The sequence below is a fragment of the Somniosus microcephalus genome, chromosome 3 (assembly GCF_052327205.1).
Source record: "Somniosus microcephalus isolate GS21.2 chromosome 3, FLI_Smic_1.0, whole genome shotgun sequence".
Lineage (NCBI taxonomy): Eukaryota > Metazoa > Chordata > Chondrichthyes > Squaliformes > Somniosidae > Somniosus > Somniosus microcephalus.
The window spans coordinates 185,107,468-185,119,881 of NC_140989.1; the positions used below are offsets into that span (position 1 = coordinate 185,107,468).

General features: G+C 46.9%; 1 protein-coding gene across 1 annotated transcript in view; it reads left to right on the plus strand.

Moving 5' to 3' along the window:
* The window catches only part of unc93a (unc-93 homolog A), a 225,391-nt gene that overhangs the window by 127,275 nt on the left and 85,702 nt on the right, over nt 1-12,414 (plus strand). The window contains exon 5 of the mRNA XM_085982017.1: nt 6,636-6,847. Coding sequence (XP_085838143.1) covers nt 6,636-6,847 — 212 coding nt within the window. The remainder of the gene's footprint in view (nt 1-6,635; nt 6,848-12,414) is intronic.

The following is a 12,414-nucleotide window of genomic DNA, read 5'->3' on the forward strand; positions in this document are numbered from 1 at the left end:
TCATCCCCGGGATTAACCGTGTGAACCTTCTTTGTACTGCCTCAAGAGCAAGTATGTCTTTTCTTAAGTATGGACACCAATGTTAAGTCAATGTGAATTAACCCTTTGTAAACTGAAGCTGACATTATGTCAGCCACATCAAATTAAACCAAAAATCTCTTCTAGGCTAAATGGTTAAAAATTTCAATATGTTAACAGTTACCTTCTCCAGATTAATTTATTTGATTATGGATGCCAACCCTCCTGGATTGCCTGGAAGTTTCCAAGAATGGAGCTTGGATCTCCTGGGCGATGCTGCTTGCAGCCCAGGAGAACTTCGTGCTTTAAATTTCCCATCGTAGCAGTGATTCTTCCACCCGCCCCCACAGTACGACGTCACTGTCTGCCACTTCAAGAAGGCTCCAGCTCGGTGACGTCACTAATCCCCCACCAAACCCGGCGCTGCAGAGAGCCTGCCCCTGCTTAAGGGGGACTGGAAACTGGACAGCCTGGTTGGGGGCAGAGGGATTGGAGTTAATTCAAGTCAAGTTGGTTCGATGTTCTAGGGATTTGGACTCGGGGGTAAAGGAAGAGTGGGCAACCGGGGGACTGGGATTTGAGGTGGGGGGAGAGAGTGACAGTGGCCTGGTAATTAGAGGAGAGGGAGGCAGGGGACTGGGGGCTGGGCTGAGGGCTCAGGAGGAAGAGTGGGGAGTGAGGGAGACTGCGGATGGGGCTGAATAGCCTCCTCTTGTGTACAAATTTCTATCATTGTGTGAAAATGCTCTAGGGAGAATTTTTAATGCTGAACTGAGTTTAGAACGATATGCCCTGTGAAAAGTGCCCAACACTGAGCCCGCTGTCCTTTGTGCTCTCAGTTTGGAAATATATCGCCGTTCCTTCATCGTCGCTCGGTCAAAATCCTGGAACTCCCTACCTAACAGCACTATGGAAGCACCTTCACCATATAGACTGCAGCGGTCAAAGAAGGTGGCTCACCACCACCTTCTCAAGGGCAATTAGGGACAGACAATAAATGCTGACCTTGCCAGTGAAACCACATCCTGCAAATTAATAAAATAAAGGTCGGTCTGTGCTGGCCAATTTTGACATATGAAGTCCAAGTACCAATCAGCTCTAACTGAGGCTCCCAGTTCAGAGTTATCACCTTCACACAGAACCTTAGTCCAAATCAGAGTCCAAGGAGATAGGGTGAGAAATGGGGCCTTTTAAAAGTGGTACTGACTGGGGAGCCTGACTGCATCTTGTGAAGAGCGGGGAGCTGCTGACTGCAGTTTCAGGATGAATATCAGTGGGTTATAGGATTACTACTAGTTAAGGTAGGATACCAGGGCATTCCACCTATTACTACATAGAGACTATCAGTGAGTTATTCTATTACTATTGGTTATGAGGAGAATTTGAGTGTTACCAGTATTACAATTGGTTATTGGTGTAATTTCAGTGAGTTACTATTAGAATTAAAGTTCCTCCCACCTCTAGCCTCTACCCTGAAAATCCCTCGCCATCCATTCATTTCCCTCCTTCCCTGCCCACAGTTTTCCTTCTTCGCTTGCCGCCTGATTCTCGGAACGTCTGGCACGAAACCGCAAACACAGTGTTGTGTCTGTACCTTTCTACCTAGACACAATTAGGACTCAGAATTCAGAGATTCAAACATAAAGTGCTTTATTCAAAAAGAAGGTTCTGGAGAGTACCGAACAAAGAGAACTAAAACTTAACCAAGAGAACAACCCCAACTGTGACAGCGCCACCGCAGGTGGGAGGAGAACACATAATACATAACATATTCCTCCCCTCTTAAATGAAGGGGCCACATTATTCCTCAACAGGTAAGTTACTTTCAATGCACTCAACTAAACAAGGGTAGAGGTAGACTGCCTCAAACCCTGACTTTACCCTGGGGTTTATTCTGCCCCAGTCTTGTGGGTAAGTCACTAAGCCTACAGATCCAAGTGCCTTGGAGGCCACCACTCTCTGACAGCATACCGGCGGTCATCACTGGCTTCCACAGCAGTAGGCATTGACACAGGCCTAGATAGAGAAGGTGCCTGTGTCAGTCGAAAGTCAGGAGTTTGCACAGGTGGAACAGTCTCTTTGACATCCTGTGTTGGAGAAGAGCACTGTGGCAAAGGATGCTGGTTTGTGGTATCATCCGGAAACAGTTCAGGCCAACCAGCCGTTGGAGCCTCTGTGGCTGTCTCTGCTCCTAGCAACAGTTGATCTGTGTGTCTTCTCCAGACGACGTCCTCAGCAGTCTCAACCGTGTAAGACACAGGGCCCGTCTGCACGATCACTGTAGCAGGAACCCATTTCGGTCCAATGTTGTAGTTTCGAGCTAGGACGTGCTCTCCAGGATGAAACCGTCTCTCCTTGGCTCTTTTCTCTCTCTTTTCAACTTGAGCTTGTTGTTGACGATGGACAACCTGCTCTGCCCTTGGAGGTTTGAGTAAGTCAAAACTTGTCCGCAACTGCCTCTTCATCATGAGCAAAGCGGAGGAAGTTTTGGTTGTGGCATGCGGCTCGTTCCTGTAGGACAACAGGAAGCTGTTCAGACGCTGGTGGATTGAGCCCTGACCTTGCGATGCCTTCAAGGCGTGCTTCAAAATTTGCACGAACCTTTCTGCCAGGCCGTTAGTAGAGGGATGATAGGGCGCAGACCTGATGTGTTGGACACCATTCACATGCAGGAAGGTTGCAAACTCCTGTGATACAAATTGTGGACCGTTGTCACTTATGAGTTGTTCCGGTGAGCCATAACGGCTGAACATCTCACCAAGTTTCTCAATTGTTTTCTTTGCCGTGGTAGACCTCATCACAGTGACCTCCGGCCACTTGCTACGAGCGTCCACAACCACCATAAACATCTTCTCTTCGAAAGGACCGGCGAAGTCCACATGTACTCGCTGCCACACTTCTTCAGGCCAATCCCAGGGATGTAGGGTTGCCAGCTGTGGAACATTCCGGACCCTTTGACATGGGGAACATGTTTTGGCTTTCTCCTCAATATTTCCATCGAGACCTGGCCACCAGAAGTAGCTTCTTGCCATTTCCTTCATCCAAACCATCCCACTGTGGCCTGTATGAAGTTGTTGCAGTATAGGTTCCCTCAGAGGTGGCGGAATGATGACATGGCGTCCCCAAAGAAGACAACCTGCCTGGACGGAGAGCTCATTTCTTTTTGAAACGTAAGGTTTCAAACTAGGAGAATCTCCTATAGCTCTCCCTCGAATGACATTGTCCATTACCTCAGACAGGACTGGATCGTTGCGGGTGTATCTTCGCACCTGAACTGCAGTGACAGGTGCTCCCTCCACTTGTCTAAAGTAGAAGATGTCTATCTGACAAGGCTCTGGGGGAGTAACAGGCAAGGGCAGCCTCGAGAGACCGTCTGCATTGCCATGCAAGTCTGATTTGCGATATTTGATGTCATATGTATGTCCTGACAACAGTAAAGCCCAACTTTGCATCCTGCTTGCAGCAAGAGACGGAATTCTGGTGTGGAGCCCGAAGATTGAATTCAATGGACGGTGGTCCATCAGGAGTGTGAACCTTCTCTCAAACAGGTACTGATGAAATTTTCGAATTCCAAAAACGATTCCCAAGGCCTCGCGCTCAATCTGCGCATAGTTACTCTTGGCCTTGTTCAAGGTGTGTGATGCGAAGGCGATAGGTTTCTCTTCCCCAGAAGGCATGATGTGGGATATGACTGCTCCCACACCATATGGTGATGCATCACATGCTAGCTGCACGGGTAGCTTTGGGTCGAAGTGTGTCAGGACCTCCGACTTCAGCAATGCTTTCTTTGCTTGGGCGAAAGCTTCATTGCACAGTTCAGTCCATTTCCATGTTTTGCCTTGACATAGCAACTGATGTAACGGCTTCAGCAATGTTGCTAAGTCTGGAATAAACTTCTCATAGTAGTTAAGTAGCCCCAGAAATGAACGTAACTGGCTCACATTCTTGGGTGCTGGGGCCTCCACGATCGCCTTGACCTTTGATGGCGCCTTATGCAGGCCAGTAGCGTCAATCACATGCCCCAGGTACTCAACTGAAGACTGAAAGAATTCACATTTGTCCTTACGAACTCTGAGTCCGTACTCTTTCAGTCGCTTTAGTGTCGCATCCAAGTTCAGAAGATGATCCTCCTCATTTGTCCCAGTGACAAGGATGTCATCCAGGTAGCACTGGACTCCTGGCAGTCCACTCAAAATCTGATCCATTGCCCTTTGGAATAGAGCAGGGGCCAACGTAATTCCAAAAGGAAAGCGGCAGTACCTGTATAGCCCCTTGTGTGTCACAATTGTCAGCAGCTCCTTTGATTTGTCATCGACATGCATTTGTAGATAAACCTGGCATAAGTCTATTTTGCTGAACTTTTGCCCTCCGGCCAGGCCCGTAAAAAGATCACCAATGAGGGGAAGAGGGTACTGTTCCGCAGACAGCACCGGGTTAATAGTCACTTTAAAATCCCCGCAGATTCGAACAGATCCATCCTTTTTCAGGACAGGAACAATGGGTGTGGCCCATTTGCTCACGCTCACAGGTTCCAGGACTCCATTCTCGACTAAGGCCTCCAAGTTAGCCTCAACTTTTGGCCTAATTGCATAGGGTACAGGTCGGGCTTTGTGAAACTTCGGCTTGCTGTCAGGTTTAATGTCCAGTCTCACGCTGACCTTTTTCATGCTCCCAAGTTCACCATTGAAGAGTTCTGCATGTTTGTTTAAAACTGCAGTCAGACCTGACTCCCCTTTTGACATCATGCGGACTGCAGGCCAGTCCAGCGTGATTTTCTCTAGCCACGCACGTCCCAGTAGAGATGGGTAATTTCCCTTTACCACATATAGTGGCAGTTTCGCAGTCTGTCCGTTCAATTTAACTGTCACCTCAATGGCGCCTCTCATGGCCACAGGTTCGCCAGTATACGTCTTTAGCACAGTGTTTGTTGGCTGAAGGGTAAGATGCTTTAGCATTTTGTTGTAGATAGTGTCTGAAACAAGGGACACAGCCGCGCCTGTGTCCACCTCCATCCGCACTGATTGTCCCTCCACCAGTAATGACACCCAGTAGCCATTTGGACCACCTGCAACAATCAGTATGTGCACCTCTTCCTCCTCAGAGGTGTCGCTCCCCTCTGTTTAGCTTGTTCCATCATACTGCACTGAATGAGCACTCTTTTTCTTCTCTTGTCCAAATACAGACATTTTGCTTTCATGCTTCCCAGCTCTGTCTGTTCTTTTTTTACCTCTGCAGGCACGTTCAATGTGACCTTTTTTGCCACAATTTCGGCATTCCAGCTCCGTACACCAGCAGTCATTAGCGTGATGGCCCGTTTTCCCACAACGGTAACATGTGCCGTCCCGCGCACCTTTCGGCTCAGACGACACATTGTGAACTCTCCCTGTTGAAGTCAACTGGTGAGCCTCCTTTTCCGCCATCTCCATGGAGACACTAATTTCAATGGCCTTTTCAAGAGTAAGGTTGTCCTCAGTAAGAAGGCACTTCTGTGTGGCTGCACTTAGCAGACCACACACAAGTCTGTCTCTAATGGTGTCATTCAGCACCTCCTTGAAGTCGCAGTGTTCTGACAACCTTTTTAAAGCAGCAATAAACATCGTCACTGATTCCCCCTCCTCTTGATTCCGTTTGTGAAACCTAAATCTCTCAGCAATAACCAGAGGTTTTGGTGAAAAATGTGCTCCAAGAATTTCCACTAGTTGTTTATATGTTTTAGTTCCTGGCTTATCTGGCTGTACAAGGCTGCGAAGTAAATTGAATGTCTTTGCCCCCATTATACTTAAAAAGGTAGGCACGACCTTTTCGTTTGCCACTGCATTCACCAAAACAAAATCGTCAAAACGTTCCGTATAAGCGCTCCATTGCTCCACATTTTCATCAAAATCACCGATGTTTCCTAATATAGTAGCCATCTCACGTTTCAAATTTTAATTTCTGTTTACTCACTGCACCTGTAACGTTAATATGATGCTGCAATCTCTGTTCCGAGTGTTTTGTAGTCGAAAACAAGAAAGCTCCCACAATGCAGATTCATCCGATCCTCGTCGCCACTTTGTTGTGTCTGTACCTTTCTACCTAGACACAATTAGGACTCAGAATTCAGAGATTCAAACATGAAGTGCTTTATTCAAAAAGAAGGTTCTGGAGAGTACCGAACAAAGAGAACTAAAACTTAACCAAGAGAACAACCCCAACCATTTATCTGCTGTGACAGCGCCACCGCAGGTGGGAGGAGAACACACAATACATAACACACAGATACTCAGGATACCCCACTGTTGTAAGGTGTATTTAATAACATTTGCAGATGTCACAACATCAGATGTCACGTGATCAAACCTCTAGGAATAATTCCAACTAGAGTTGGCAACCCTATATTTGATAGACATGTGGAAAATCATTATGTACTTCAAAGGAGTTACTAATCATTTTTATGTTTTGAAAATGATGTGACCTCTACAGCACAGCTGTTTCACATTCTATGATTTAACTCCTGATTGAAAATTGCCTCTCAGCTTTCTGCTTAAGGTAAGCTTACGATGTCTTGGAGAGATGTGTGCCTGATTTTTTGATTGCATGTTCTAATAATGCTTTGTGTTGCCTTGTCCTTCCTGTAGGTCTTGGTGTAGTTGCAGTGCTCTTTGTTGCTTTTTTTCTGAATCAGCTCGATAAGCAGCAAGTGAAGGAATTCAGAGAGAGGAAAATAAACGTATTAACTGTCTTGGTGGCTACCTTTACACAGCTAAAGGACAAGCGGCAATGCCTACTCATTGTCCTGACAATGTACAGTGGGTTTGAACAGGGCTTCCTTGCAGGTGATTATACAAAGGTGAGACCCCTAAAAGCACTTGCGATGATATAATTAAGTATCCTAACTAACTGCATTAACATTATGGTACACCAGGACTCATTTTGTATCGATAGAGGACCTTTGAATTGAACAATCATAAAATTTTCACTAATTTATAAAAGTACCTTTTTAATTCAAATTACTGGTTCTTTAATAATTTCACTTTCATTTTGAAGAGGTAGTGTGCCTGTATTGGTGAGTTTTTATGTTAGTGCAAATTCTGCAGCACTCTGCTGCTAAATCTCAGTTTGAATACTGCTTAGTAAGGGGTAATTTTTTTATACTCGCTAACATTAGTAAAAAAAAGTTGGCTTAAGTATAAACAGAGGAAACAAAATTTATACTTGGGCTGACCTTTACTCTCATTAGTGTACAGAGGCGCATATAACTGGTGAAACAATGACCCCAATATTTACAGGGAGGCTGGGAGGGGACGGGGGAGGCCAAAAATGGCCGAAGAACCCTGCAAGGCCAGGATACACGGCAGTCCTGCCGAATTTAACATCAGGACCTCATGATCATTTTCTGCCTGGTAGCCAGCCAAATTGGCAGCCTGGCCGGCTGCCGGGTGGGAAAAGCAGTGGGAATGGGGAAGATCGGCAATAGGAACTGGGAGCAGGGGAAGAGAAGCCATCGCAGTGCTTGGGGGTGGGTTTTATTGATCACTGGGGTTTCTATATCAAGGAAAACTTTGTTGTTTGGGGAAGGGTCTTTTTTGCTCTGTTGAGTAGGCTTGTTGTCCCAGGACAGGTTTTCTGGTTTAGATGGGGATGGGGGCGGGGGGGTGGTGAGAGTTAGGATTACTAGCATTAGAGTTTTCTTAGTTCTTCAGTTACATGCTTTTACCTTCACCACAGAAATGGTTGACACAGTGAGTGCTGCGACTGTTACGTTCCAGATGAGGTGAAAGGCAGGGCAACAGAATTACATAGAAATTACAGCATGGAACGAGGCCATTTGGCCCAAAAGTTAGTGTTATCCTCCACACAAATAACTATTAAATACATGTTCTATCCAGGAAGACCCACAAAAGCTTTAATGTGAGACGGAAACGTACAGGGTCAGTACTATGGGGCTATCAAATAATGTTAGTTGAACCCCACTGTACTTTATAGGTCACATGACCTTCCTAACATCGCCAACAGGTGCAACCACGCACCATCTTTAATATATAATAGATGGTTATCCCCATAATATTATATGGATCTGAGTATCAGAAACACAGAAACACAGAAATCACACAGTGCAGATAGAGGCCATTTCGGCCCATCGAGCCTGCACCGACACATATCCCACCCGATCCCCGTAACCCCTACACCAACACATATCCCACCCTATCCCCGTAACCCCACGCATTTAATCCCCCTAACACTAAGGGTCAATTTATCATAGCCAATCAACCTAACCCGCACATCTTTGGACTGTGGGAGGAAACCGGAGCACCCGGAGTAAACCCACGCAAACACGGGGAGAATGTGCAAACTCCACACAGACTGTCGCCCGAGGCTGGATTCGAACCCGGGTCCCTGGCGCTGTGAGGCAACAGTGCTAACCACTATGCCACCGTGCTGCCCATCGGAACATGAAAAAAGTTGATGAACAAAAGATATTAACAGCAGAGATGAGTTGGTTGAGAGGATGGCTACAATGGTTTGGGCACATTTCAAGAATGGAAACAACTTTTATGGCAAGGAAGACGAAGGAAGCACTGGATAGAAAATGTCAAGAGTGACTTATCACAGACAGGGATATAGATGAATACAGCTGCCAGACTAGTTCAGAACCAACAACTATGGAGTGCATTCATTCGGCCCCATCGTCACTGCTTTGCTGATGGACAGGAATTTAATAGTGGCTCTAGAAGAGAAAAGGCTGAGGAGTGACCTGATAGAGGTCTTTAAGATTATGAAAGGATTTGATAGGGAATACATAGAGAAGCTTTTTCCACTCATGGGGAGTCTAAAACTAGGAGCCATCAATATAAGATAGTCACCAATACATCCAATAAGGAATTCAGGAGAAACTTCTTTACCCAGAGAGTGGTTAGAATGGAACTTGCTATCGCAAGGACTAGTTCAGGCGAATAACATAGGTGCATTTCAAGGGAAGCTAGATAAGCACTTCAGAGAGAAGGATATGCTGATCATTTTGTGTAATGACCTCTTGTGATAGAGTATGCTTGACAAGACAGAGTGGGGGGAGAGGGGAGTGGGTGCACTACAGGATATAGGTGAATCTGCAACTGTGCTCATCTTTCCTGCCCTGGTTAGGTCATTAAATCGCTTCCTGCACTGGATCCAGGTACAGGGAACTATACTCCTGTTGCTGACCCCCTCAGCCATCTCTAATCATGCCTTCTTGGTGATAGCAGCAGCTTTCTTCTTGCCGTTATTGAGGAATATTTCCTCCTTCCTGCCCTTTATTTCACCCAGCAGTACATCAAGTGATAGGTCATTGAAACGGGGCGCAGCCTTTGACCGCCCTGACTCCATGTTCGAACTTTTCCATGTCTTTACAAATGCTTCCAACTCCTCCTAATTCCATCTTTGAATTGGCCCTTTAAATAGTCGAGTTGAGATTGTGTCACGTGGGTTCGCATCATGTCCGCTTACATGCATTGGAGCCGCAAAACCCAGAAGTAAAATGATAATGAGGTATCCATGTTGAAATTGGACATTCCCACGCGCCCGAACATCTGCCGGAATTCACGCCCATTATTGCCCCCCTCCCCCCCCACAATGATCAGAACCTGCCTCTGTGTTATTATCGGGCCCTATGTAGCAGTTATACATTACCTTATAATACCGTACAGGGAATGGTAGCATATTGGTTATGTTACTTGACTAGTAATCCAGAGGCCTGGACTAATGATCCATGAGTTCAAATCTCACCACGGCAGCTGGGGCAGCGAATTAAATAAAACCTGAAATAAAAAGCTAGTATCCGTAATGGTGACCATGAAACTGCCAGATTGTTGTAATAATTCATCTGGTTCACTAATGTCTTTTAGGAAAGGAAATCTGCTGTCCTTACCTGGTCTGGCCTATATGTGACTCCAGACCCACAGCAATGTATTTGATTCTCTGAAATGGCCTAGCAAGCCACTCAGTTGTAACAAACCGCTGCAAAAAGCAATAATAAGAATAAAAACAGACGGACCACCCTGCATCGACCGAGAGCACCGGCTTCAGACACAACAACAGCATACCCAGCCCAGTTGACCCTGCAAAGCCCTCCTCACAGTGGGGTCTAGTGCCAAAATTGGGAGAGCGGTCCCACAGACTAGTCATACTCACAGCATCTTACCTTTCAACCAATGTCCCAGACTCCTCCATCACCATCCCTGGGTATGTCCTGTCCCACCGGCAGGACAGATCCACCAGCAGCACAGTGGTATACAGTCTCCCTCAGCTGATGAATCAGCACTCCTCCATGTTGAACACCACTGAGAGTAGCAAGGATGTACTCTGGATGGGGGACTTCAATGAGTGGCTCGGTAGCACCACTACTGACCGAGCTGGCTGAGCCCTGAAGGACTGGCTTCAGTCAGGGCCTGCGACAGGTGGTGAGAGAACCAACATGAGGGAAAAACCTACTTGACCTCGTCCTCACCAATCTACCTGTCGAAGATGCATCTGTCGTCCATTGATAGCAGTGACCACTGCACTGTCCTTGTGCAGACAAACGCCCGTATTCACACTGAGGATACCCTCCATCGTGTTGTGTGGTACTACCACCGTGCTAAATGGGATAAATTCAGAACAGATCTAGCAGCTCAAAACTGGGTCATCGGCAGCAGCAGAATTGTATTCCACCACAATCTGTAACCTCATGGCCCGGCTTCAATGAGGAGTAAACAGGAGCAGCACCAGGTATACCTAAAAATAAGGTGCCAACCTGGGGAAGCTGCAACACAGGACTACATGCATGCTAAAAAGCGGAAGCAGCATGCTATAGACAGGGCTAAGCGATCCCACAATCAACAGATCAGATCAAAGCTCTGTAGTCCTGCCACATCCAGTCGTGAATGGTGGTGGACCATTAAACAACAAACAGGAGGATGATGCTCCATGAACATCCCCATCCTCCATGATAGCCAAGCCCAGCACATGAGTGCAAAAGACAAACCATTTGCAACCATCTTCAGCCAAAAGAGCTGAGTGGATGATCCATATCGGCCTCCTCCTGAGATCCCCACTGTGATAAATCCATGTAGTGAGACAAGGGCTCGAAGAGGCGATATCGTAGAATTAGCACGAGTACTTTATTAACAAACAGAGTAACAAACATCATGCCTGCATCCAGGCATTTCACCTTTGCTGCCTTGACAGGAAGCAAACCTCTGACCTTAGCAGCAGCATTGGCTACAGCACCACCTGGTGGATAACCTTAATCATAACATCCCAGATTACTATACCCACCATCACAGAAGCTAGGCTTCAGCCAATTTGATACTCCACGTGATATCAAGAAACGGCTGAGCGCACTGATACAGCAAAGGCTATGGGCCCTGACAACATCCCGGCTGTCGTGCTGAAGACTTGTGTTCCATAACTAACCACGCCTCTAGCCAAGCTGTTCCAGTACATCTACAACACTGGCCTCTACCCGACAATGTGGAAAACTGCCCAGGTATGTCCTGTCCACAAAACGCAGGACAAATCCAATCTGGCCAATTACCGCCCCATCAGTCTACACTCAATCATCAGCAAAGTGATGGAAGGTGTCATCGAAAGTGCTATCGAGCGGCACTTACTCACCAACAACCTGCGCACTGATGCTCAGTTCGGGTTCTGCCAGGACCACTCGGCTCCAGACCTCATTACAGCCTTGGTCCAAACATGGACAAAAGAGCTGAATTCCTGAGGTGAGAGTGACTGCCCTTGACAGAGAGTGGCATCAAGGAGCCCTAGTAAAATTGAAGTCAATGGGAATCAGTGAGAAAACTCTCCACCAGCTGGAGTCATACCTAGCACAAAGGAAGATGGTTCTGGTGGTTGAAGGTCAATCATCTCAGCCCCAGGACATCGCTGCAGGAGTTTCTCAGGGCAGTGTCCTAGGCCCAACAATCTTCAGCTGCTTCATCAATGACCTTACTGCATCATAAGGTCAGAAGTGGGGATTTTCGCTGATGATTGCACAGTGTTCAGTTCCATTCGCAACTCCTCAGATAATGAAACAGTCCATGCCCGCATGCAGCAAGACCTGGACGATATTCAGGCTTGGGCTGATTAGTGGCAAGTAACATTTGCGCCACACAAGTGCCAGGCAATGACTATCTCCAACATGCGAGAGTATAACCACCGCCCGTTGACATTCAACGGCATTGCCATCGCCAAATCCCCCACCATCAACATCCTGGGGGGGTCACCACTGACCAGAAACTTAACTGGACTAGCCACATAAATACTGTGGCAACAAGAGCAGGGGGGGTTGTTGGCCACGATCATAGGCTGTAGATCGGGGGTTGGTGGGGGAGGGGGGTTGGCTGTGATCATGGGCTGTAGATTGGGGCTTGGCGGGGGAGGGGGGTTGTTGGCCGTGAT